Source organism: Phocoena sinus, chromosome 1, assembly GCF_008692025.1.
Source record: "Phocoena sinus isolate mPhoSin1 chromosome 1, mPhoSin1.pri, whole genome shotgun sequence".
NCBI classification, from domain to species: domain Eukaryota; kingdom Metazoa; phylum Chordata; class Mammalia; order Artiodactyla; family Phocoenidae; genus Phocoena; species Phocoena sinus.
The window spans coordinates 25,626,767-25,654,506 of NC_045763.1; the positions used below are offsets into that span (position 1 = coordinate 25,626,767).

Sequence of the window (27,740 nt, forward strand, 5' to 3'; positions counted from 1 at the left end):
TAGCAGGAAAAGCTGAGAAATCCTAAGCACACTTAACTTTCTTTAGTAGGTATCCCTCCCAGTTTTTCTCCACCCACTCCTTTCATATTCCATCCTTATTCCCCGCCTTTAGTAGCTGCGGTCTCTTTAAATGTGGTCGTCGCTGTGAACTAGGCGGTGGGGCCGAAAGCGCGTTTCTTCCCGGGATTGTTAAGTTGTTTGTCCGTTTCGGGCTGCCGTCCTGCAGATCCGCCATATTGTCTGCTGAAGCTGCCGCCGAAGCTGCCGCCGCCGCCGCCGCCAAGTAAGAGCGAGCGGAGCCGCGATGGGTGAGTAAGGAAACCAGGCAATTGGGGACTCGGGCTGAGGCAGTGTCGGGGCTTGGAGTCTGGCGAGAGCCTGTTTGCAGTCTGCAGAGGATGTCTGAGTCTCCTCCAAATAGGGTTGAGGGGAGAAGCCAGGCCGGGAGCGCCGCTCAGGCCAGTTTGGGGCCAGGTTAGGGCCCAAGCGGGGAGCAGTCTTTGGGGGCTGGTTTCGGGAACACCTTGCCACTCCTGGAGCCCCCACGTGGTGGCCCTGGGCCGGACCCCACGCGTTCCCGGAGGTTAGAAAGGGGCTGACCCTCCGGTCTGGGCCGGGCTCCCGGTGGCAGGCCCGGGAGGCGTTTAAGGCAGCCCTCTCCGGCGTGTGTCTGACCGACGCGCCTCTTAACTGGATTCACTGGTTGCCCTGAACTCAGGGAAATCCTCCCTACGTCGCAGAGAGAGTTCTCTGGCGAAGGGACGCCAGGCGAGCCAGCTCCAGACCTGTAACCAGGGGCAGCCATGCCGAAGGCAGCCTGGGCCGCTGAAGGCCGGGAGAACTTGCCGAGCCGAGGCGGAAATGGGGTGGTTCGGTTGGGTTCAGAGTGACAGCCTTCGTAGTGGTAGAAAACCAGTGCCAAGATCTCGTAGTCATGTATAGGTCGGGGGCTTTAGGTTTCTGGGCCTGGCCCTGGTTAGGAGAAAAGGAGCGACCTGTTGCTCTTTCTAAAGGGACTCCAGGTAGCAAGGCCTGTGCTCAGAGAGAATACGATGGCGAAGTCTTCGGACTTAGGGACAGAACCATCAGTGGTACTTCTTCTCCAGCAATGAGAACTATTAAATTTGCTAAGCTCTTCCTGTGTGCAGGCATTGCTCTGATTGCTTACATGTCACGTTTTATTTAATATGCACAACCTATTTATTGAGATAGATACTGCTATTATCCCTATTTTACAGATAAGGAAACTGAGGCTTAGGGAGGTAAAGTAACTTACCCAAGGTCACACAGTCAGTGGCTTAAACCAGGTTGATCGCTCCAGAGCCCTAGTTTATAGCTGTTGTTCTTTATGGCCTGGCCCCCAAGTGATTGGGCTGGAAAAGGGGGAAAGAAAGCTTTTAATCCTAGGCAGAGTTGTAAAGGTGTTTTGTATTTTTGCTAGTGGGCCCACTTTGAAATCTTTAATCTGAAAGAAACTGGAAAACTGCAAAGTGAATTGCTAACCCCAACTATTGTGGGTGTGTTGGGGGTGGGGATTGAGATTCTGGGATTGAGTTTTGTAAGAAACCTGATCCTGAGGAAACATAAATTCCTCCCTTGAGCTGCACGGCAATGACTTTAGAATCAGATCTGGTATTATAATCCTGCCTGCTACTTCGTAGCTCTCATCCAGAGAAGTCACTTAAATGTCAGATGCAGTGATGCATATGGAAAACATCCAGTACAGTCCACGATAAATGTTATTTTCTTCCTTTCTGAGCCTTCCTTTCCTCATCTCTAGAAAGAGGGGAGGGGGCAGAGTTATCGAGGTGTTTGAGAATTAAATAAGATACCACAGTGTTTGGAGACTAGTAAGGGCTCTATAAATATCAGAACAGATTCTTTTCCACCTTCAATAATGTTTTCAGTAATGTTTGTTCCTTTCCTTTAAGTACTCTGGTTTCCAGAATCCTCCATTAAGACTGATAGGCCAGTCCTTGTAGCTGCAACTTTATGAATCAATGAAAAATTTTAGGGGCTTTTATGTTATAGATTTTGTATTGGCCTTCAATTTCAGGAACACTGCTGCCTCAAAGGGAAGGGGCTAATACTTAGTTTATTAAGCCCAGTGAAATAAATTTGACAGCGATTTACTCAGCTTTTACAGATGGGGAAACTACCTCAGAGAATATAACACAGTTAGTTACAGCAAAGCCAGAAGTGAGATTCTTACCCATTTTGCTGCACATAAACCTCTAAGAAGACTTCAGGTGTGATCACATTTAATCCTTTTCTGGTAAACTTTGAAATGAAAGTTCTTCAATAGAGCAACAGAACCTGACCAGGGTCCTGAAGGGGAGTTTTAGTCTAGAGTCAGGCAGCCTCCTCTCTTCTCTGCCACTCCATTTCAGGTACCTCCCCGCCACCCCCATCCCGCCTTGCACCTTGTCTTTCTGAACACCAGGCCATTGGGGTTTTTGTTTTGTGGGGTTTTTGTGTGTGGGTTGGTTATTTTTGTTTTTTTCTCTGATCCTTATACTACGGGGTGAAATGTATCCTTACATTTAATCCTAACATCAAATCCGAGATAATTTGGGTTATCCCCATTTATAAATGAGTAAACAGGCTTTGAGAAGATTAGGTGATTAAGTCCAAGGCTAGTGATCTAGGCCCTAGGGCTGGGAACACTAACATGGCCTGCGTCACACCTCCATGAATCTAGAACCTGCTGTGTTTCACTGCCTCTCAAGAGTACGCTCCTCGAGCTCTGGCCTATATCCTATACTATTTCTCCTGTGCCAAGCTTCACTAGCCTTAACAGACCTTTGCAGTGATTTCATTGCTCTTAGGAACCCTGTGGGGTTGAGGCTTGCAGCTCTGGAAGTTACTTTTTCTAACCCTCCCTAGCAGAGACCGCAGCCTCTCAAGACTAAGTCTTGGCAGACACCGGTCGTTTTTATCACTGTTCCTGCCATCCTGCTAACCAGGAATCTGGCAGCACCTTCCCAGCCCCAGGGGGTAGGTCTTGATTGATATAAACTAAACCAATCATTGTAATTCTATCTCCCTAGGCTGTGATTGATTTAAGTATGGGCATGTGATGCAGATTTTGGCTAATGAATGTGAAGGGAAGCCTGGAGGACTTCTGAAAAAGAGTTCCTTATTTGCCAAGTTTTATTCTGTTGTTTTTTTGCCACTTTATATTTTAACCCAGGTATCACCAAAGTGTGAGAGCTTCAAAGAGATAGCAAAGCTATAATAATAGCGAACACTTACATAGAACTTGCTATGTGCTAGGCACTAAGTACTGTAATACTAATTCATTTATTTCTCAAGATTCTCACATTCTAGTTGAGAAAACTGAAGCACAGAGAGGTTCAGTAACTTAAGCAAGGTCACAGCTAGTAAATAGAGGCAATACTCAGGTAGTATGGTTCTAACCAAAATATGGGCTATTAAGGGCTGTGTTCTGCCTCTGGAAAGGAAAGATCCCTTTTCTGACTCTGAAATTGCCATTAGCAATGCTGGGATCATGAGGCAGAACTTAGAAATAAGAGCAGGCGGTTCTAAGGGTGAGGGTCGAGAAGACGGAAAGAATCTGATTTCTTCATGATGTTTTTGGAACTGTCCTGTCACTGGGCTCTAGGATACTAAAAGCTGCTTCTGGTTTGCTGCAAGTAACAGAACCTTTCTGATAATGCCTCCAGGTCAGGAAGTAATTTAGCCCATTTCTTAGTTTCCCTCCAGCCTTGCCCACCCACCCCCCCCACAGTTCATAACAGCAACTTAGAGAGCTACTGAACTGTGTCCCACAAGCATCAAACTCACTTCCCCTTCCTGCTGTACCTTTCCTACATTTTTGTTAATGGTGGGACCACTGGCCCAGACACTAGGGCATAAGATAGAAATCTTACCTATCTTTGGTTCCTTACTCTTTTCTTCCCTTCCTATATTGGCAGTTGTTGGATACTGTGATCCTGTTACTGATGTCTTCCCTAAATTGTTTTGTGTATGTTTTTCTCACAGCATAGTCCCACAAAGACTTAATTCTGTGGTCTTTAAAATTGCTAAGTCTCAGGCTCCTTGATGTGAAAATATGATAATACTATTTATTAATGTTGTTAGTGAAGTGTCAGTGAAGTACTAGATGTCAGAAAATATTGTAAATTGTAAAGGTGTTGTTACTTCAGGAGCCTTCTAAATCTGTTCCATAGCCTCCTTACCATGACCAGTTCTGCTGCAGCAATGTTGCTAAAACACCCTTCTGGTCTTGTCACTCTTCTCCTTAGTTTAGGAACCTTCATGGACTTCTTTTTGTCTACAGGATAAAATCATAACCCATAGGGTATGGTATTCAAGGCCTTCCTATTGACTTTACTAGTCTTATTCGATTTAATATTTATCCACATATCCTGCATTCTACTCAGACTACCTCCTTGGTATGTACTTCACCTTTCCTGGTAGAGAAAGTGACAAAAGCAATCCCTTCCCCACCCATCTTTTCCTATGAAAATCTTGGCTGTTTTACAAGATTTAGTTTAAATGCTACCTCCCTCAGGGACATTTCCCAAATATGTGTGTTATGCCTTCCAAACTGGAAGTGAACTATCCTGAATTCTGTAGCGCTTTGTTCTTGCCTTTCATATAGCTCTTTTCATATTTTATCTTGTGTTACAGTTATTTCATTCTGTAATACAATTAGAGCTTTGACCAATTGCTTAATCTCCAGAGATTGATTTTCCTCATCTCTTAAAACAGGGGTGATAGCATCTGCCTCATAGGAGTGTTAGGGTGATTAAATGAGCTAATGCTTGTAAAGTGTTTTAACATGGTGTTTAGCACACAGTGAGTACTCAGTAAGTGATAACTAATTGCTATTAGTCATACAGTGAGCAAGTAAAGTACTTAGTATGTGTCAGGCCCTGTGCTAAATATAAAAGATAAATCAATTTGTCTTTTAGGGGAAGGCAGAAACATATTATGAATACTTGTCAGAAACATTTTTAGGGATTAGGCAGGCAACTGTTATTTGTTAATTTCAGCAAATGTTTACTGAATGCCTACTGTGTGCCAGCTACTGTTCTAGGCCCTGGAAATACAGCAGTGAACAAAACAGACAAAAATATATATATATTTTTAGTGAAATCCTAGAGCTTAAATTCTAATGGGTAATCGAGTAAAATCAACCAAATGTAGACTGGCGGGCCAACTAGAGTCCCATGCAATCTGATGAGGTCCAGCCAGTTGTTGCCATGACAGAATGTAGGTCTAGTGTTGCCTTACTGCATAATTTTGCATCCCTTTCCACAATCCCTCTCCCCCTTGAGGTTGGAAATCTGAATTTTCATATGATTTCATAACAGATTAAAAATTTTTAGATGTTACAAGTTAACTCTTAAAATCTAAACACATTTTGGGAATTCTTTGGCAGTCCAGTGGTTAGGACTCTGCTTCCATTGCAGGGTGCCCGGGTTCGATCCCTGGTCGGGGAACTAAGATCCCGCAAGCCGTGAGGCAAGGCCAAGAAGTATATACACCGTATTTATTATAAAAGGATTAAGACAAGTGTTTTTAAATTTATTTATTTAATTTATTTATTTTTGGCTGTGTTGGGTCCTCGTTGCTGTTTGCGGGCTTCCTCTAGTTGCGGCGAGCAGGGGCCACTCTTCATTGAGGTGCACAGGCTTCTCATTGCGGTGGCCTCTCTTGTTGCAGAGCACGGGCTCTAGGCACGCAGGCTTCAGTAGTTGTGACACGTGGGCTCAGTATTTGTGGCTCGCGAGCTCTGAGAGTACAGGCTCAGTAGTTGTGGTGCACAGGCTCAATTGCTCTGCGGCATGTGGGATCCTCCCGGACCAGGGCTCGAACCCGTGTCCCTTGCATTGGCAAAGGGACTCTTAACCACTGCGCCACCAGGGAAGCCCAAGACAAGTGTTTTTAAATGTCTTGCTGATCATGATAGCATTGTGTATTCAGTAAGTATTATTTTTAAGCATATTATACATTCAGAGTAAGGTGCATGAGAGAGTGTAAGTCCATATTTTAAATAATCTTCTAGATAATTTTAAATCTTTGGCTGACTTAGATCTGATTAGCTGGTCATTATGTTATTTTGTTTTGTTTTATTGTGATGTGGCAGGTGAAATTCTGGTACTTAGGAGCTTTTACTTCCAGAGACATCAGCTCTGCTGTTTCTTTGTTCCTCTTCCTGCATTATTAACATTATCTTCCATTCATTTTCTTTTTTTTTTTTGCGATACGCGGGCCTCTCACTGTTGTGGCCTCTCCCGTTGCAGAGCACAGGCTCCGGACACGCAGGCTCAGCGGCCATGTCTCACGGGCCTAGCCACTCCGCGGCATGCGGGATTTTCCCGGACCCAGGCACGAACCCGTGTCCCCTGCATTGGCAGCGGACTCCCAACCACTGCGCCACCAGGGAAGCCCCATTTTCTTTTTTTTAATTTATTTATTTAATTTATTTATTTTTGGTTGCGTTGGGTCTTCGTGGCTGTGTGCGGGCTTTCTCTAGTTGCAGTGAGTGGGGGCTACTCTTTGTTGCAGTGTGCGGGCTCCTCATTGCAGTGGTTTCTCTTGTTGTAGAGCACGGGCTCTGGGCACGCAGGCTTCAGTAGTTACAGCATGTGGGCTCAGTAACTGTGGCTCGCAGGCTCTAGAGCACAGGCTTAGTAGTTGTGGCGCACAGGCTTAGTTGCTCCACGGCATGTGGGATCTTCCTGGACCAGGGCTCGAACTCGTGTCCCCTGCATTGGCAGGTGGATTCTTAACCACTGTGCCACCAGGGGAGCCCTCATTCAGTTTCTTGATAGGACTCTAAGCTGTTTATTTATTTTGTGAATGTTAATTTAGTTAAAAGTAGCTATCTTGTAAATCCACTTAACTAGGCACACAAACTACAGTGTCATGCAGTATGATAAATGTGAATGAACTAGTGTCTTCACCTGATTGGTATAACTCCCAGTCTTCCTTCAGGAAAACTTGGCCACCTGACCAACAGATAAAAGTTGCCAGTATTAATAGGCTAATGCATAATAAAGGTAAGCCTTATATATATGTAACATTCGTATATATTATTTTTATATATATGTAACATTTGTATATGTTATTTATATACATATATATGTGTGTTAGTTACAGCATATGTGTATGTTTTTCTTCCTATGTCCCAGTTGATTTTTGTATCGCATACTTCGGAGACCGTTATAAAATGATAAATATTTTGAGTGGAGCAGTCCGCAGTACTATGGATTTGTATAATAAGGGGATCCACCCCGGCGTAGGGGGATCAGGGAAGGCCTTTAAGCTAATGAGAGCTGATCTATGGATAGTTGTCAGTGCAAGGGTGAAATGATTACTTCACAAGCAAAAGATTGGTAGGCTAGGTGGGTTGGTAGCATAGGGGGAATAATATTTGGACCTTATCCTGATAACAGTGAAATGCCATTGAAAGGTTTTAATCTCAGAAGTGACGTGATCAAATTTATTTATTTATATTGCTTGACTGCTCTGGGGAGAATGAATTAGACTGCAATAACATTCCAACCAGGAGGTTCTTGAGGTAGTTTGTTCTTAAGTAGTGTGGTAGTCCTAGCAAGAGATGTTGATGGAGATTGAGGTAGTAACAGTGGAGAATAAGATTTAGGAATTTGAATTAGCAGGGCTTGGTTATTGGTTTCATCTGGAGGCTGAAAGTGGTTGGGGCAGGGTGGAATTAAGCATGACTCCTAGGCCTCTTGCCTTGAGCAGCAGAGTGGATAGTGATGCTTTTAACTGAGTTGAGTTTAAATTTGGACATTTTTGAGGTATCTCTGTGACCTCCAAGGGAAGCTGTCCAAAAAACAACTGGATAGAGAAGTCTGGGGCTCAAGCGTGGGGTCTGGGGATGGAGATAGAGGATTAATCATCTGTTTATATATGGTAACTAAGACCATGGGAATCACTGATAGTGCCTATGAAAAATGTATATCATGGGAGATGGACTGAAAAGAGAACCTCAAGTTTCATTAGCTTTAAGGTGCGGGAAGAAGGGGATCAGCAGCCACAATTTGAAGAAAACAAGTAGTGATTGATGTCTCATAAACCAACGGAAAAGAGTATTTCAAGAAGAAGGATATGGCTATCAAGATTGAGTGCTGCCAAGAGGACGAGAAAAATAAGGACTGAAAAGGTCTATTGAATTCAGCATTTTGCACTTGATCAGTGTCTTTTACGAAAACAGTTTTGATAGCATGGAAGCAGATTGGAGTGGGCTAAGAAATAAGAGAGGAGAGACAAACTGTTTCAAGAAGTTTGGAGTAAAGAGAAAAGGAACAGGTTAATGAGGCTCTTATAAAGTCTAGGCAAGAGATCATGAAGATCTGAGTTAGGGTAATGGCAGTAGGAATGGAGAAGAAGAGACAGAGACAGTCCAGAAATAGGAAATAAAGCTGACCATTACTAGTGATTGGATATGGGGATAAGGGGAAAGGAGTTGTCAAGGGTGACTCCCAAGTTTCTGACTTGAAAAGCTGAGAAGATACTGGTACAGATCCCTAATCCCTTATATCATTGTTTCCTCAACCTTTCCATCCATTATCACCTTCCTAAGAAGCCTTTTTAGACATCTTTTTTCCCTAATGCATCCCTCCCATGAAATTTTAACATGCAGATATACTCTATATCTTTTTATGTACAGTAAGTATGTCTGTGCTTTATACATAAAATGAGTAAGCATAAAGCTTGCTTTTTATTCAGTGCAAGGTTAAGAGCGACTAAACAAGATTTTTAGGTTAAAAGTTAAAAAGCTGTTTACATTTAACTAAGTTTTATAGCTGTATTTGCTGAGTAACTTTTATTACATAAGTTGTAATGTATCAAATTGCATATGCAAATTAGTATTTATAAATACAGAAACAGTGTAATCAGATTTTTAAAAATCATTTAAAGTTGTTCATTTTCCAGCAAAAACAAAACAATAGAGAAAAACCAGTTTCTTAAAATTATTTTTAAAAAAAAAAATTATTTTTAGTAAACTTTTTAACTTTTGCTGATATGAGAAAATAACTTTTAACTAGCTGCTAGATAGTCGTTCAGATATTGTTAACATTTTTCTTTTTAGCACTTGGCATAATTAATTGGGACACATTTTAATTTGTAGAATTAAATAATAAAATGTAAATTTTTAATTTAATTATCAAAACCCATGTCACACACAGAAGCACTGAGGATCAAACATAAATAACATCCACAGGGCAAAACAGGCATGCTCAGGCCACCTCTTGTCATATGACTTCAAGATTCAGCCATCAGTCAAGAGAAAGTCCCCCAGTCATGGCTGTCTGTTTGCCATAGCTTTGTAGTATAGTTCTTGCATACTTTTTGTCTGCCTTTTATGAAGTCAGTGTCAATGCTGCTCATGTAATACTCAAGAAAATCCAGCAAGAAAAATTAGATACTAGGGAATAAGTCTTTATTTGTAAGGTTGAGCTTTGGAGGGCCACATACCATTGTAATATCTAAGTTCTCCCCCTCCCCCATGAACCAGTTTCACCCTTTTGAGCGCATAACACCTCCAGCAGGGTCTGGGATAGAGCCCTGTATAGTCAAATAATATTAATATTTTCAGGCAAATCATTTGACTGTTAATTGAGTGGGATTAATAAAGGCTATAAATATTCTCATGTTAATTTTGTTCAGGTTTTGTTGCTAAATGTATTTTGTGTTATATATACTAAAAACCTTATTTTCAGAGCTCTTTTGATTTCAGAATTCCAGATACGGGATTGTGGATAATGAAATGTATAAGGAATGTATGAGGAGCAGGTTTATGGAGATGATGACTTAAAAAAAATTTTTTTTAAGCATTTGAGGTGCTTATGGAACATGGATAGAAGGAACCCCTTGAGTATTAGATATGCACTGCAGATGTAGGTTTGAAAGTCATCAGCTTTTAAATCTTCCAAAGAAGCAATAATTGTAATGAGACGTGGTTAGAATTGCTTATCTTGGGGTGAGGTAAATGGTAGAGAACAGGCCCTTTCTGAACTCTGGCTCGGGACTTCCCTGGCGGTCCAGTGATTAAGACTCCATGTTTCCACTGCAGGGGGCACAGGTTTGATCCCTGTTTGGGGAACTAAGATCCTGCATGCCACATGGCGTGGCCTAAAAAAAACAAAACAAAACAAAAAACTCTGGCTTATTGGTTCTTACAGCCTAGCTTTGGAGGGAATGAAGATGGAATAGAAGGATAAAGGTTAAGAGAAAGGAGCTACAGTGTTAGGAGAAAGGAAGAGGAAAAACCACCTGCTAATGGAGAGCAAGAAAATATAGTCGTCCTCTTTGACTCTGACTTCTGGGAAATTGCCCTCATGGGGAATTGAAGCCTTTCAAAGTTGGTGCTGAGAAGAAAAAGGAAATACCATTGATTCAGCATTTAGACCCTAGACACTTTCACGTTACCTCATCAATCATACTGGGCTATAAAGTTTATTATTCTCATTTTATAGGTAATGGAAGCAGAGACTCAAAATAGTGGGTAATTTGCCCATGGTTATTCAGTTGGGATTGGAACCAGCTCACCTGACTCTCAAATCAGTGCTCTTTCTCACTACATCATATTGGAAGGAGCTGACAGGGTTTGAGGGGCAGCATTGAGTGTCTGTCCGTAGCATGTCTAATGAGGACAGAGAGGGTTCCCTTTGTGTGGCCTCTCAGTCTGGCTCTTCTTCCCCATATTGTCCTGGGCTCCTCAGAAGATTGCATCCCAAATCTAGCTCCTCCTTTTTGAATTAATATGTACAGGTTAGAGAAATCCTGCTTTTATTTTGTTACAAGGGCTGTTAGAAAAACCCTTTCTCCTGTTACCAAAGGTTGAAATGAAGAGCTAGTCAGAGAGATTTGTGTAATTCACCTACAGGCCACGCAGAACCCTCCTTGTCTGAAGACTGGGGATGGAGGGGCGGAGTGCTGCAGAATAGGGGCCAGCAGTTCACTGTTACATCCCAAAGACGTTTTGCTTGTGGGCCTTTGTATTTATACCTCTCTAACCAAACTGATCTTGTCCCTCAAACCAACCTTGGGCTTTCTGATCTCTAATCTTTGCTCCTGGTAAACTGTGGTCCCTCCCTACACCATTACCTTTAGAAATATTAACCATCTAGCCTTCAAAGACCACTTCAGAACTCAACACACAGTAAAAATAGTTCTCACTTCCGCTCTCTGACACCATTGCTTTGCACACTTAGATTCATTATGTTTTTTGTTCTTTTTTTTTTTTTTTTTTTTTTTTTTGCAGTACGCGGGCCTCTCACTGTTGTGGCCTCTCCCGTTGCGGAGCACAGGCTCCGGACGCGCAGGTTCAGCGGCCATGGCTCACGGGCCCAGCCGCTCCGCAGCATGTGGGATCTTCCCGGACCGGGGCACGAACCCATGTCCCCTGCATCGGCAGGCGGACTCTCAACCACTGCGCCACCAGGAAAGCCCTGTTTGTTGTTCTTGATGCTGTGAGACTAAACTAGGTTGTAAAGCTTCCTGAAGGCAGAAGCTTCTGCACAGTGCCTGGCACATACATTTTATTAAATGAATAATAAATCACTTGTCTATTTGAGTCAGTTTGGAGATAACCATTTGGATTTCTCTTTTCACCTTGATTCCTTGAGCAGTGTGAGTGCTTGGGAGATATTCAGTGAATGTTTTTGCATTGACTGAAATGGAAGGTAAGCGCTTTGGTTTTCCTACTTTAAGTAATTCATTTTAGTTCCTTGTAGCACCTAGTGATAGTGGCAATGGGGTGTCGCTAGGAAGGTAAGAGCCTCCAGATTCTGCACAGTCTACAAGGGATTTTTGGAGAAATTGGACTGTAGCTATCCTGGGCCTCTCGTATGTCTCCCACCACCCCTTACTTCCCCATTCCTAGGTCTGAGCATTGCACTTATATATAGATTCAAGGGCCAAAAGGACTAGTAAATCCTAGGAGAGAATTAGGATTAGAGAACTTGGACTATCAGCTATCTGGCTGATGCAGTATCTCAGTGTGCCATGCTTCACTTAGGCCTTGAGCTTTGAATATATAGTTGTGTGTACAGAAGATTGTTTTTCCCACATGATCTTTTAGCCAGACCTCCTGATTTATAGATCAGCTTTGTTTCCTGGAGTGATCATTCTTCAGTCCAGTCTTGTGAGGATCTGCCAGAATATGAGCAGCCTTTTTATGGCCCCATTATGGACTAATCCAGTTGTCCATAGAGAAGTCTCTCCCATTGTCTTGGTTATTGACAGTTCTGACAGGCTTACAGATAACAAACACCCTGAGAACCTCATGCTGTCAGAACTGTTTCATACTGTTTCCTTGTTTGCAGTATTTCTTGGTCATAAAAAGGTCTGAGAGAAATTCCAGAATTTTACCAAAATATTTACCAGAATATTACCAAACCTAATTCTACCTTACTAGCACAGCATTTTACTATTTACAAAGTGCTTTCATGTGTATTCTCATTTGATCTTCACTGTAACTCTGAGGTAGACAGGGCAAGGGTAAGAAAATTGAGATACAGATAAGTGACACCCAAGGCTGTACACTTGTTAAGTAGCAGACCAGAAATCAGATTGTCTGGCTTTGTAGCTCCTTTCAGTAATACCACACTATTCCAGTGTGCCTGTTGATATTCTATCCAGCACAGTGCCTTCGCTCAGCCTAAGTATTTCTTTTCTTTTTTTAAAAATTTATTTATTTATTTATTTCTGGCTGTGTTGGGTCTTCGCTGTTGCGCACGGGCTTTCTCTAGTTGCAGCGAGTGGGGGCTACTCTTCATTGCGCTGGCTTCTCTTGTTGCGGAGCACGGACTCTAGGCGCGCAAGCTTCAGTAGTTGTGGCATGCGGGCCCAGTAGTTGTGGCTCGCGTACTCTAGAGAGCAGGCTCAGGAGTCTTGGCACACGGGCTTAGTTGCTCTGCGACATGTGGGATTGAACCCGTGTCCCCTGCATTGGCAGGCGGATTCTTAACCGCTGCGCCACCAGAGAAGTCCCAATGTTAAACTTTTTTTTTTGGTTTTTTTTTTTTGCGATACGCGGGTCTCTCACTGCTGTGGCCTCTCCCGTTGCGGAGCACAGGCTCCGGACGCACAGGCTCAGCGGCCATGGCTCATGGGCCCAGCCACTCCGCGGCATGTGGGATCTTCCCGGACCGGGGCACGAACCCGCGTCCCCTGCATCAGCAGGTGGACTCTCAACCACTGCGCCACCAGGGAAGCCCCCAATGTTAAACTTTTTAAAAAGATTTTCAAACCCTACACCAGAACAAGGAGGATTAACTCAAATGATTGTTTTTGGTTTTCCTTTGAAGTGGCAAATAGCCTTCAAATGACTACCTAACCACTGCCAGTCCCTACAGAATTCTACTTCCATTCATATCTGTGTTGATACCTTTTCATTCATTCATTCATTCATTCATTTAGGCTGTGCCGGCTCATAGTTGCGGCACGCGGGATCTTAGTTGCAGCATGCAGACTCTTAGTTGCGGCATGCGGGATCTAGTTCCCCGACCAGGGATCGAACTCAGGCCCCCTGCATTGGGAGTACGGAGTCTTATCCACTGTATCACCAGGGAAGTCCCTGTGTTGGTATCTTCTGATATTTGTATTCCCTATTCTTTTTTTGTTTTTTTTGTGGTATGTGTGCCTCTCACCGTTGGGGCCTCTCTGTTGCGGAGCACAGGCTCCAGACGCGCAGGCTCAGCGGCCATGGCTCACGGGCCCAGCTGCTCCGTGGCATGTGGGATCTTCCCGGACCGGGGCACGAACCCGTGTCCCCTGCATCGGCAGGCGGACTCTCAACCACCGCGCCACCAGGGAAGCCCTGTATTCCCTATTCTTGGCAAGAACTGGACCACGTGTCATTGACAGATTGAGTCAGGCAGTGGTTAGGGTGGTAGAATCCAAGAAGAAACATTGGCACACTTCTTCCAAGAAATAACAAAGGAGACCCCTGTGGCTAGTATGCTGTTGAGCAGAGTATATGTAATAGAGAGAGCTTTGGCTTTAGACAGAAGGATCTGGATTAGAGTCTTCAAAGATCTGGATTAGAGTCTTCCACTTAGTAACTGGGTCCTTCTGCAAGTTATGCCTCAGTTTTCTCACCTCTAAAATGGGGGTTCTGGGGACTTTCCTGGTGGTGCAGTAGTTAAGAATCCGCCTGTCAGTGCAGGGGACACAGGTTCGAGCCCTGGTCCGGGAAGATCCCCCATGCTGCAGAGTGTTTAAGCCCGTGCGCCACAACGACTGAGCCCACGTGCCTAGAACCTGTGCTCCGCAACAAAGAGAAGCCACCGCAGTGAGAAGTCCGTGCACCGCAATGAAGAGTAGCCCCCACTCACCGCAACTAGAGAAAGCCCACGTGCAGCAACAAAGACCCAGTGCAGCCATAAACGAATGAATATTTACAAAAAGAATTTATAAAAAATAAATAAAATGGGGGTTCTGTATGAGCTTAGACTTAAAAGCTAAGCAAATTGTTTCTAAATCATTACCAATCAAATTTGAATTTTCCCTGGGAACATACCCTCTGCAGAGATTAGAGATTGACTTTGGCATTTTTGTTTTGGTTTGGTTTTTTTAGACTGCACCCTGTGGCATGCAGGATCTTAGTTCCCCAACCAGGGATCAAACCAGTGCCCCCTGCTTTGGGAGTGTGGAGTCTTAACCACTGGACTACCAGGGAAGTCCCTGACTTTGGCATTTTTGAAAGAGCTTTCAAAAGGCTTTTAGTCTGGATTTAGTAGATAAAAACTTTCCACCACGGTCAGAGACTTTGGAAAGCATTCTGGACTGGACTTGAGAAGACTGCTTCTTTTCACATCTAGCAGCAAGGACACAGATGTGTGATTTTTTTGGCAGGAGCATCATGATCCTTGCCTGCCTTGGTGCCTGATGGAGGTCTCCTAGCAGGACATGGAAATAAGTAACTTGACACAGGAAAGGAACTTATATATCACAGGAGTTTGTTAGTTTAGCAGATTGGTTCTATCATAAAAACTTTGAAGGCATCTCAATTAATGCTAAATTCATTAAGAAAGGACTTGTGTGAATCACTGGTTCATTTTGATTATCCTAATGTGCTATTGATATATATATTGCCTACAAAGAATAAGTATGCATATGCAGAAAAATGAAGTTGGACTCCTGCCTTACATCATATATAAAAATTAACTTAGGGCCTTCCCTGGTGGTCCAGTGGTTAAGACTCCTTGCTTCCACTGCAGGGGGTGTGGGTTCGATCCCTGGTTGGGGAAGTTCTGCATGCCGCGCAGTACAACCAAAAAATAAATAAAATAAAACAGTAAAAATAAAATTTAAAAAATTAACTTAGATCAGAAACTTAAATGTAAAGAGCTAAAACTATAAAACTCATTTAAGAAAACAGGAGTAAATCTTCATGACCTTGGATTAGACAACAGTTTCTTAGACATGACACTGAAAGCACAAGCAGTCTCCCACCCCCCAAAAAAAGATAAATTGGACTTAGTGAAAATTTAAAACTTTTGTGCTTCAAAGGACACCATCATGGATATTGAGAATTATGTAAGAGCTCACTCATGTTGCTTTATTTTGGCTGACAGGTAGCTGACATGTCAAAATGCAAGTCAGTTTCAATAATTAAATGACTCTTGGGTTCTGCTGATCTGCATTCATCTTTCCCCATTTTCTATGCATATGTGTATATTCCTTTTCCAGATTTTTGGGTTTAGTATTTTTATTTTGTTGAATTTATTATAAACCACTTCAGATCTTTTCGAAAACTGAAGTTTAAAAATGTTGAATAGAACATTTGAGAGTATGTATGTGCTGTGCACTGTGCTACACATTCTTGCTCTCAAAGAGTTAATGATCTAGAAGTGAGGTGATGAGTTGTGAACTAAAACATGGCCATTGGAGGTTGTCAGTGGGAACCAGTTTGTAGTACCAGGTAAACAAAGATAAACACAGATAAAGTTGGACACCAAAGCGATAAGGACAGATTTTAATCAGTAATATACCACTGCAATAGGGAAAAGTGTGAACTGATTTCAACTTTGTGCAGAGGAAACTGGGTGTTTTAAAGGAAGGATGAGGGAATGGAGGTGTGGTTGAGAGAGAGCTCAGTAAAGTCAGGGAAATGAAAAATTACAAAATGCAAGGAAGGGGGAGGTGGTCCACATGAAACCCAACTGGGTTTGCTACTGGGGCTTATTGAAGGTAGTCTCCTACCCTCCCACAGAGCCTGGGAAACAGGAACCCTATATTCAGGTGTTGGCTGAAACAGTAAATTCATTTGGCAGCCTTGAGATTTTCTCAGGCAGGCACTTTAAGGGGAGCTAGGGTCATCTAGTGATGTGACCTTGAGCTGTTAGAAACTATGTTAGTGTTTTTTGTTCAAATCTTGATGGGCCAAGGTTGAACCTAGTTGAGAAAGGGCTCAGAGGAGCCTGGATAGAGTTTGGTTAAGGAGAGAATCTTTGGTACAGGTGAAGATCAGTTTGCCAGCCTGTTGTCTTTGGGGAATAGAAAGTTCATGGCTGACTCTAAGACCAGATGAATGGTAATGGCCTTAACTCCTAACTAGGGAACCTAGGAGAAGAAACTGGTTTAAGGAGAGAGAAAGTGAGGTGGAGATAGCCAGTATGCATTTGGAAGTACACACAGGCAAAGGTTGTGACAACAGAGATTTGGTACTTAGTGTAAAAGTGGAGGTTGAAGCTAAGGGAGGTCACTTGGGAAAGGGGGCTGCTTCTGCTGAGGACCAAAAGTAGAATTTTGATACACACTGACATTGAGAGATTGGCGTTGGGAGAAGAACACAGTATGAACCCTGAGAAGGAGTGGTTAGAAAGGTGAGAGAACTGGGAGAGGGTGGTGCCTTCAGAATCATGGGTGGAGTTTCAAGAAGGCAGAAGTGATCATCAGTGACAAATTAGAAAGTCAAATAGAATGAATACTGACAAGGTCACTGGATTTAGCTGTCTAAAATGTCTTTTTCTGAGCCATTTGTGTCCTGCAGTCTTTTTTTTTTTTAAGTTGTTTGTGTGTGTGTGTGTGTGTGTGTGTGTGTGTGTGTGTGTCCTTACAACAGAGCGTCTCTATTCACTTCATACCAGTTCTGGAGGAAACCTGTGCTTTCTGGGTTTCTGGGAAGAAATCTTTCTAAAATCTGCTTTTGGAAGTTCTGTTCCACTCCAGTCACAAGGAAGATTCCTTTGCTGTACATTTCTTCCCTTACCCTACACTTACTGGCAAACACTTGTTAAGCAACTGTTACAGCTACACCTTGTGTCTGGGACAGTGTAGGTGCTCGGTAAGTATTGACTAGATATTTGAACAGTGATTCAGTCAGCAAATATTTGTATATATCATAGATGCTGGGGATACAACAGAAGTTTTTGCAGAACTTACACAGGAGAACAGATACAGATTGTACATAGTGTAACGAAGGAAATAAAACAGGTGTTCTGACAAAAATGGAGTAGCTTACTTTGGGTTAGTGTGACAGGGGAAGGACCTAGCAATTCTAAGAGCTAGGGAAGAGCATTGTGGACAGAAAGAAAACAGGAAATGTGAAGACTGTATCTGGAAACAGCTTGATAGTTTCCAAATACTGAGAGAGCCATTGTGACAGGAGCATATGATGACTGAGGGTAAAAAGTTGAATGAGATGAGATGAAGATATAGGCAGCGCCTTAAATTGTGAAGAAGATTTTACTTCTACATGGGAGTAGTGCTATGCTCTGATTTTGTTGTGTGGTGATGGGTTGGGGGTGGGTTGTCTTAGTAACCAGGCAAGAGATGATAGTGACTTGTATGGGGTGAGAGAGGTAAATACATTCAAGATACATTCAGGATTTGTCAGTAGGTTAGATCAGAAAAGTGTGAGAAGGGAAGGAGTCAAGGATGATGGTTTTTTTTAACCTAGGATTTGGATTAAGTAACTTGTAAATGCTGTTGGTATTGCTGGGGTGGGGAGTGGGGGGAGGGTGTAAGAAATTAAGTTAGTTTTGGATACGAAAGTGAAGATTTCCATAGGTAGTTGAATATATGAGTTTGGAACTCAAGAGAAAGGACTGGGCTGGGGACATAAATTTGGGAGTTACGGGAATGGATGAAATCACCTCGAGAGAGTGAAGATAGAAACCAATATGTAGATATAGGGAAGAGGAGCCATCAAGAGAGACTGAGAAGATTGGATGAGGTTGGCAGTGGTGCCAAGAAAACTGAGTATTTCGAGAGAAGGGATTAGTAACTACTACTGAGGCGTTAAGAAGAGGACAGAAATTTCTATCCATTAGATAAGGCAATGTGGAGGTTATCGGTGACCTTGATAAAAGCAGTTTCTTTGGAGTAGAAGAATGGAAGTCAGATTTGAAGAGTTAGAGTGAAACAGCACACAGAGATTCAACAGTATTGGCAATGCGTATTTTTTAAAGTTGGTTATTTCATTATGTTATTATATCTTACACATAAAATGTGTAATAGTCAAGAAACATGTCACATTAATTTTATGTGAATGGAGACTTAGGGTACATAGATGACTTTCAGGAAGAGAGATCTGATTACCATCAAATTTAATATCATCTGAGCAACCTGCCATTAGATGCCTCCTGATTTGATGTAGTGTGAAGCACAGAACATCACCTATATGTATTCTTGCGAAAGTGTATTTTTAACCTGAATCTGTTATAGCCTCTAGACCCAACTTCCATTTTGCAGGAAACACACAGGATAGGGGTATAAATTAATGGCACAAAACTAGAATGTGGGGCATTCTTTAAGGCATTAAGGCATTCTTCAGAGAGTCAATATCACAAGTAAATAAAAGGGTTGGGGGAAAGGAGGACAGGGACATTGTAGATTAAAAGTGACCAAATGGGGCTTCCCTGGTGGCGCAGTGGTTGAGAGTCCGCCTGCTGATGCAGGGGACCACGGGTTCGTGCCCCAGTCTGGGAAGATCCCACATGCCGCGGAGCGGCTGGGCCTGTGAGCCCTGGCCGCTGAGCCTGTGCGTCCGGAGCCTGTGCTCCGCAATGGGAGAGGCCACAACAGTGAGAGGCCCGTGTACAGCCAAAAAAAAAAAAAAAAAAAAGTGACCAAATGTTGGAATAATTATGTAATTTTAAAAACCGTTTTTATTGTTTGGAGTTACATACTGAAATATATGTTGTTGGAATGATATGCCAGGAATTTCCTTAAATGATCCAGGGTCTGTGAGTAGATGGAAGCATAGATGAATGGCAGCTAGTTGATTATTGAATCTGAATGATTGTTGTATTGAGTTTCATTTTATTTACTATTCTGTCTACTTTTGTATATATTTGACATTTTTCATAATAAAATGTTAAATAGAAGGCTAAATACAGGGCTGAAACTTGACTAGATTCTGATTTGGGCGAAAAAACTAGCTATAAAAGCCATTTTGAAGTAAGGAAATTTGCATATGGACTAGATAATAGGTGTTTCGTTAATTTTCTTAGGTTTGAAATGGTATTGTAGTTATATAAGAAGGTCGTTATTATGAGACAATTACTAAAGTAATTAGGGTGCAGTGCCAAGTCATGACATTTGTAACTTTAAGTGTTTAAATAATTCATAATAAAGAGGGCAGGTAGTCCTCTTTAATTAAAAAAACTATTTTTCTGCTGAAAAAATCGTTTTCCTATTCATTAGAACAGAAAAGTAGGGCAGTAGCTTGGGGGGGCAGGTAGTCAATGAAAAGATTAGTGTCTGGCTGATTCTCAGTATGAAGAATTGGTAGGTGGTGAGATTCCTGGAACTAGTCCTACATTGCTGATTTTAGCTAACAAAGTTATAAATCGGTGTCAAATCTGTTGTATACCTGAAACTTTTATAATATTGTATATCAACTATACCTCAATTTAAGACATTTTTAAATGTACCAAAATTTTGCCATCAACTTTGTATGCATTCACAGCAGTTATCTACCAGGTAGACCAGCAAGAAGACAGGCAAAATTTAAGCCAGTCTTTGTTGTCATCTTTTTTTTTTTTTTTTTTTTGTCATCTTTGATAAGAAACTCAGCCATGTAAGTTTTAGAAGAACATCTTTGAAAATGATTGCATTTATTAGTGTCTGTATCTGTCACTTGTGTATTGTGTGTTATCTTCCTACCCTTCCAATCCGAGCATCATAGCTGGTTTCATCTACTTTGGAGGAAGTTTGATTTAATTAATTCTGATGGTATAGGTGTTCACAAAGGGTCAGATATACTTCAGTTTTGTGGTTGGTTGGATTTGTGGTCTAGGGAGAGAACTCACTGCAAAAGAAAAACCTGTATTATGAGGTTGAATTCCTAAAAAGTCAGATATGGTGGGTGGAGGGGGGAATCTCTTAGGCAAACGTCTTTGGTACTAGTTTATTTTTAAGATTTATTAATTATTTATTGATTTATTTATTTTTGGCTGCGTCAGGTCTTAGTTGTGGCATGCGGGATCTTCGTTGAGGCATGCGGGATCTTTCGTTGCGGCTCGTGGGCTCTTCGTTGCAGTGCACGGGCTTCTCTCTAGTTGCAGCGTGCGGGTTTTCTCTCTCTAGTTGTGGTACGCAGGCTCCAGAGGGCCTGGGCTCTGTAGTTTGCAGCACGCGGGCTCTAGTTGAGGTGCACGAGCTCAGTGGTGTGGCGCGCGGGCTTAGTTGCCCCGCGGTGTGTGGGATCGTAGTTCCCTGACCAGCAATGGAACCCAAGTCCTTTGCATTGCAAGGCAGATTCTTTACCACTGGACCACCAGGGAAGTCCCAGTACTAGTTTTCAGTTGCTCCCAGTTCTTATGCACTAATTAGAAAATTGATTGCCAGTAACTGTTTGGTTTTTTTATGTTATTTCATTTTTTTTAACAAGATAAAAATTTAATGAAAATTAGTCAGTGGTCAGTAATTCCTTTTTTTTTTTTTGCGGTACGCGGGCCTCTCACTGTTGTGGCCTCTCCCGTTGCGGAGCGCAGGCTCAGCGGCCATGGCTCACGGACCTAGTCGCTCCGCAGCATGTGGGATCTTCCCAGACCAGGGCACGAACCCGCGTCCCCTGCATCGGCAGGCGGACTCTCAACCACTGCGCCACCAGGGAAGCCCTAGTAAGTCTTAAGTTAAAATGACTGTGAGTAAATAGATCAAGATGGATAGAACCTAGTCTAAGGGCAGGAGCCCAGGAGCCAAATTGAATAGAATTATGTGTCTTATCAGAGAATGAAAAGAAGTTGTTCTCTGAGGTTGGATGAAAAGAGAAGGCCTATGGAATTACAGGGTCTAGATCTCAGTCCCAGCTTCACAACTTGATAGCTAAATGATCTTGTGCAAGTCACAGTACCTCTGAACCTGGTTCCCTAGCTGTTAAGTGGATATGCTCCTAATTGACTAATCTTTCTCATTGGTTGTTGTAGAGGTCAGCTAGATCTGGTGTAAGAAAACATTTTTTAAAAAGAGAAGCATGGTGCTGGGGTTTATGTAATTATTTGTCCTCAAACCAAGGGCTGTTTAACAGCTGATTTTACCCTAGCCCTTGTTAAAATTAAATTTTGTTTGGCTGGCGCAGTGTTATGAAAATTGAGTGTGAGCCCAATCCCTGTTGTCCTATTATAACTGTCCCGTTAAAAATCATTAGCTGGGCTTCCCTGGTGGCGCAGTGGTTGAGAGTCCGCCTGCCAATGCAGGGGACGTGGGTTCGTGCCCCGGTTCGGGAAAATCCCACATGCTGCGGAGCGGCTAGGCCCGTGAGCCATGGCCGCTGAGCTGCGCGTCCGGAGCCTGTGCTCCGCAACGGGAGAGGCCACAACAGTGAGAGGCCCGCGTACCGCAAAAAAAAAATTATTAACTTCTTGGGAATTCCCTGGCGGTCCAGTGGTTAGGACCCAGCACTTTCACTCCCGTGGCCTGGGATCAATCCCTGGCCGGGGAACTAGGATCCCACAAGCAGTGAAGCACACCCAAAAAAAAAAAAAAAAAAAAATTAACCTCTTTACCTTTTAAGGCATTTGAGTTTGTGGTTAACTGAAATTCTGGAATGGGAGCAGATTCGTTTATTGGTAACAGAGCAGTCCCCAACCCAGAATTCTGATGGATTTGCTGTCGTGCTCCCTTTGGCAGCACGGTATATAGATGGATTTGCTGTTACCAATTGCTTCCCTTTTCAGGAAATGAAAAGAACCTGGAGTTTGGGACCAACTAGATCAGGATTGACTATTAGCTTCCTGGCTTGTCACTTAACCTCTGAGTCTCATTTTTCTCATCTGTAAAATGGATTCTCAGGATTGTTGTGAAGACTGGAGATTATATCTAGAGAGAGTTTCTATATCCCAGTACACTCTTAGCTCTTCCTTTTTAATTAACTGGCATGTGGCCAATGTTTTAACTCAGGAATCTTACACTGATGCACATTTGGTAGAGAATTCCTAGTGAGAAGTAAGAGAGGCTGGTTGAAAAAAGCCATTTCACTCTGGGAGGAATCAGGTTTCTTACATTCCTGAAGGAAGGGGCATTAAGTTTAGCTCATTTTCTGTGCCTGGGGAGGTACATTTTATTAGAAACTTGCCCTCTGCAAAGAGGAGCCCCCACTCAGTTTAGCACCAGGACAAGAGAATTTGTTTGTTTATTTGTTTATTTATTTGCCACAACGTGTGGCTTGTGGGATCTTAGTTCCCGGACCAGGGATTGAACCTGGGCCCTTGGCAGTGAAAGTGTGGAGTCCTAACCACTGGACTGCCAGGGGATTCCCCTGAGAAATAATTTTAAAAGGCTGACTGACTACTTCATAGTGTTAAATACAGACCATGAATGTAAGACTTTGGTTTGCAAAGTCCTAGAGCCAGCAGCTGTCGTAATATCACTGCCATCCCATACACAGGAAAGCTGGCTTTATGTAGTATGCCATTTTTCTAAGAAAATTTGCATAATTTTTAAAATTTTATGAATCTTAAAATTTTAAACATACCATTGATTAAATGGAATACTGCAGTAATCTGGCTATTCGCTTAGTGTGTGACTTGAGACACAGGTTATTCATCTATCAATTAGGGCCTGTATTAATTTGCTAAGACTGCATAACAAGGTACCACAGACTGGGTGGCTTAAACAACAAAAATTTATTCTCTCATAGTTCTGGAGGCTAGAAATCCAGGATCAAGATGTTAGCAGGGTTGGCTTCTTCTGAGACCTCTCTCTTTGGTTTACAAATGGCTGTTTTCGTGTTCAAATGGTGTTGTCCCTCTAAGTGCATCTGTATCTTAATCTTCTCTTATATGGGCGCTCGTCATATTGGATTATGCCTTACTCCAGTATCCTCATTTAACTGTAATCACCTTTTTAAAGATGCTATCTCCAAATACAGTCACATTTTGGGGTATTAGGGTTTAAGACTTCAACATATGAATTGGTGGGGGATGGAGTACAATTCAGGCCATAACAGGGTCTGTACTTATTTTGTATTTTTATTGCTAGTTCCTTGGTTCTCAAAGCTTAGAAAATGCATGGCAACATTAGCCAGTTATTTCCTAGAAATGAGAGGTACAACTTCAGGGAACTATTCACTTTGAGAGAGTCCCTTGACTAAGAAAACTCAAAGGCTACCTGAGACAGTCAGATGCTTGAAAAGGTATTGATATATTTGTATTGTGGATTTCTTGATCTGGAGTCAGCAAATAAAGGAGAGCATGATGAAAAAAGCCCCTCTGCCTGATAGTCCCTGAATGAGCATCCAGCATTCCTTTGGTTGCTGATTCCAGAGGGGCTTCTGCAAATGTTCCTCCTTCCAGTCTAACCTCCTGCTTGGCTTCTCCAGTGAATTCATAAGCACATATTTGTGATAGTTTCTTGTCACCATGGTGACTAAAGAAGTACAGCCTGGTTCTCCTTCCAGCTTCACTGCCAGCTCTTCTTGAAGGAAGAGAGCCCTCTGGGAGAGCCCAGGCTCAGAGTCATGAAAAACCATGTGTCAGGTAAAAGGGGAGAGCAGTCCACAATGCTCCCTTTAGAAATTTGTCCTGTGCCTGTTTCCAGGCATAGGGGTAATCAGGGACCCCAGAGGGAGGCCACTGCAGCCCCCTAGAACTTTTAAACAGTAAATGGACTTGGGCTTTGCCAAGTGGATGTGGAAACTTGGACCTTGTAAGACCCTGCTGCTGCTTTTGGTTTGCCTAGCTACTTTCCAGAATGAACAGAGGCACCTTCTCTGAAGTTTCATTTCCTTATTTCAGCTCTCTCCTCAACTTCCATTCTATATCTCTTTTTCACTCAGATTCTCTTTATAGACTACTCTTCCCCCTCACATTTATGTACTTTATTCCATTTGTGTCCTCAAGGTGATCTCCTGCTTGAAGAACCAGCCCTAATCTTGCCTTTGGGAGCTTTCTTTTTCAACTCTCATCATGATCACCCCAACCACTCCAGAAGAGAGGCAATATTAGAGTTAATTATCCCTTTCTGTGTGCCTATAAAGCTTATTTTTCATCCCTTTTGCAATACTTTTATTAACTGTTTCAGATGAGAAATTTAGAGGATGAGAAATGCCTATAAAGGGAGAAAGAACCAAGTTGGTAATGCTCCCTCTACTCATACTTCAACATTATCACCTTCACTTTTATCAGTTTTTTAAAATAATGAGATTGTTTTTTAAATGTAAATACTGAGTAAGGTATGATAAAGTCACCCGAGGCCACAGGAGGAAGCAAGAATGAGGTTTGTAAGGAAGAAGTTTATTATACTCACAGGTCTGGTTGGGGCAGGGTGGTTAGGGGGTGGGAAGTGGGTCACCAGTGGTCACACAGGGTCACAGAGGAAGACACCAGGGTGGTCAGGAGGCAGAAGGGGCAGGAGCAAGCAGAAGGATTAGGCCAGAGCCTGGAGCTTCAGAGGGAAAGTGAAGGCAGGGCAGAGTAAACAGTTTAGGACTGGCTAATTTGAATGATTCTGGAGGGCTTTGGGCTATGAGTGTAGTCTCTAGTTGCCTACTACTTTTTGGGCCCTGGGATGATTGAAGCACAGGAATATTGCCTCCTGGATGTACAGACAAGATAAAGTAGATATGGCTCTGGATTGGTTCCTTTGCAAAGGCATGCTCTTAGGCACAATTGTTATCTGTGGGAATTAGCTAGCCATGGGAGTGGCAGTCTCTCCTGGGTTTGTAAGGCCCCCAAGTGCCAGAACATCAGGAACACAGAAAATAAGAAAATATAGTTAACATAATTGGCCCTGTGATGAATGAATGCAAATAAACAAATACAGAATGTTTAAAAAAAAAAATGTTAAAACCGGGATTGTATGTTAGATTTAAATGGAGGACATAATGCTGCAATTAAAAAAATTTTTGTGGTAAAATATAATTCACCATTTTGACCATTATTATTATTGTATATTTTATATATATATAAATTTATTTATTTTTGGCTGCGTTGGGTCTTCGTTGCTGTGCACGGGCTTTCTCTAGTTGCGGTGAGCAGGGGCTACTCTTCCTTGCGGTGTGCAGGCTTCTCATTGCGGTGGCTTCTCTTGTTGTGGAGCATGGACTCTAGGCATGCAGGCTTCAGTAGTTGTGGTACGTGGGCTCAGTAGTTGTGGCTCGCGAGCTCTAGAGCACAGGCTCCGTAGTTGTACATGGGCTCAGTTGCTCTGCGGCATGTGGGATCTTCCTGGACCAGGGCTCGAACCCGTGTTCCTGCATTGGCAGGTGGATTCTTAACTACTGCGCCACCAGGGAAGTCCCACCCCTATGTTTTATTCTAAGAGTTTTATAGTCATAGCTTTTATATTTAGGTTGTTGATCTATTTTGAGTTTTATGTATGGTGTAAGCTAGGGATCCAGTTTCATTCTTTTGGATCTGAACATTTAGTTGTCCAAGCACCTTTTGTTGAAGAGACTATTCTTACTCCATTGAATGGACTTGACATCTTGTCAAAGATCAGTTGGCTGGCTGTGGATGTGTGAGTTTATTTCTGGACTCTGTTCTATTCTGTCAATTCTTTTTTTTTTCTTTTCTTTTCTATCAGTTCTATTCCATTGATCTATATGTTTATCCTTATGCCAGTACCACACAGTTTTGATTACTGTAGCTTTGTAGTGAGTTATGAAATCAGGAAGTGTGAGTTCTCCAACTTTATTATTTAAGAATCTGTAGTTTCCACATATTTGTGAATTTTCTAGTTTCCTTCTGTTATTTATTTCCAGCTTCATTCCATGTGGTGAAGGAAGATAATTTGTCTGATTTTAGTCTTTTAGAATCTGTTGAGACTCTTTATGGCTTAATGCGGTCTGTCTTGGAGAATGTTCCATGCACACTTGAGAAGACGTTTTCTGCTGTTGTTGAGTTGGAGTATTCTATATGTCTTTTGGGTCTACCTGATTTATAATGTTAAAGACTTCTATTTCCTTATTGATATTCTGTCTAGGTTCTATTCATTATTGAAAGTGGTGTATTGAAGTCTCCAAATGTTACTGTAGAACTATTTTTTTCCTTCACTTCTGTCAGTGTTTGCTTTATATATTTTGGGGCTCTAGTTGGTGCATTTATAATTGTTATATCTTCTTGATGAATTGATACTTTTATCAGTATGTAATGTCCTCCTTTGACTCTTGTAACAGTTTTTGACTTAAATTTTTTTATCTGATATTAGTATAGCCATCCCAGCTCTCTTTTGGTTACCATTTGCATAAATATCTTTTTTCATCCATTTACTTTCAACTTGTTTGTATTTTGGGATATACAGTAAGTCTTTGCAGGCAGCATATAGTTGGATCATGTTTTTTTAATCCTCAACCAATCTCTGCCTTTTGACTGGAGAGTTTAATCCATTTAAGTATAATGTAATTACTCGGGAATTCCCTGGTGGTCCAGTGGTTAGGACTCTGTGCTTCCACTGCTGGGGGCCCAGGTTTGATTCCTGGTTGAGGAGCTAAGATTCCTGAACCATGTGGCACAGCCAAAAAAAAAAAAAAAAAGTATAATGTAATTACTGGTAAGGAAGGACTTCTGCCATTTTCTTTTTTTTCTATACGCCTTATGCTTTTCTTGTCCCTTTCTTCCTCTATTACTGCCTTTTGTATTTGGTTTATTGTAGTGAATTGTTTTCATTTCCTCTGTGAATATTTTTAATTTTTATTTTGTGTGTGTATATGTATTTGTATAGAGATTATGGTTACCATGGGGATTACATTTAACATCCCAAATTTATAACAATGTAGTTTGGATTGATACCAACTTAACTTCAGGAGCATACAAAAACTCTGTTCCTGTACAGCTCCAATCCCCTCTTTATGTTGTTGCTGTCACAGATTATATCTTTATATGTTGTATGCGCAATAGCATCGGTTTATAATTATTTTATATGTTTTTCTTTTAAATCATGTAGGAAATAAAAAGTGGCATTACAAACCAAAAATCCTATAATACTGGCTTCTGTATTTCCCCATGTAGTTAACCTTTACTGGCTTCAAGTTACTGTGTAGTGTCCTTTCATTTCCTTTCATTTTCAACTTGAAGGACTCCCTTTTAGCATTTCTTATAGAGCAAGTCTAGTGGTTAACAAACTCCCTCAGCTTTTATCTGAGAATTTCTTAGTTTCTCCCTTGTTTTTGAAGGACAGTTTTGTCAGGTACAGAATTCTTTTGACAGTTTTTTCTTCTAGCACTAAAAATCTCAGTGCCTTCTGGACTTCATGGTTTCTGATGAGAAGTTGGCTTGTATGTGATGAGTCACTTCTTCCTTACTGCTTTCAAGATTTTCTTTTTGTCTTTGGCTCTCAAC

General features: G+C 42.0%; 1 protein-coding gene across 2 annotated transcripts in view; it reads left to right on the forward strand.

Annotated features, from left to right (window-relative positions):
- The first annotated feature begins 200 nt into the window (after positions 1–200).
- The window catches only part of KPNA6 (karyopherin subunit alpha 6), a 51,363-nt gene continuing 23,823 nt past the window's right edge, over positions 201–27,740 (forward strand). Inside the window, exon 1 of one of the 2 annotated variants that reach the window (XM_032640259.1) lies at positions 201–308. In XM_032640259.1, coding sequence (XP_032496150.1) covers positions 305–308 — 4 coding nt within the window. In that variant the 5' untranslated portion in view covers positions 201–304. Of the gene's footprint in view, positions 309–11,668; positions 11,691–27,740 lie in introns of those variants that run through there. The other variant, XM_032640249.1, reaches the window with a different exon arrangement.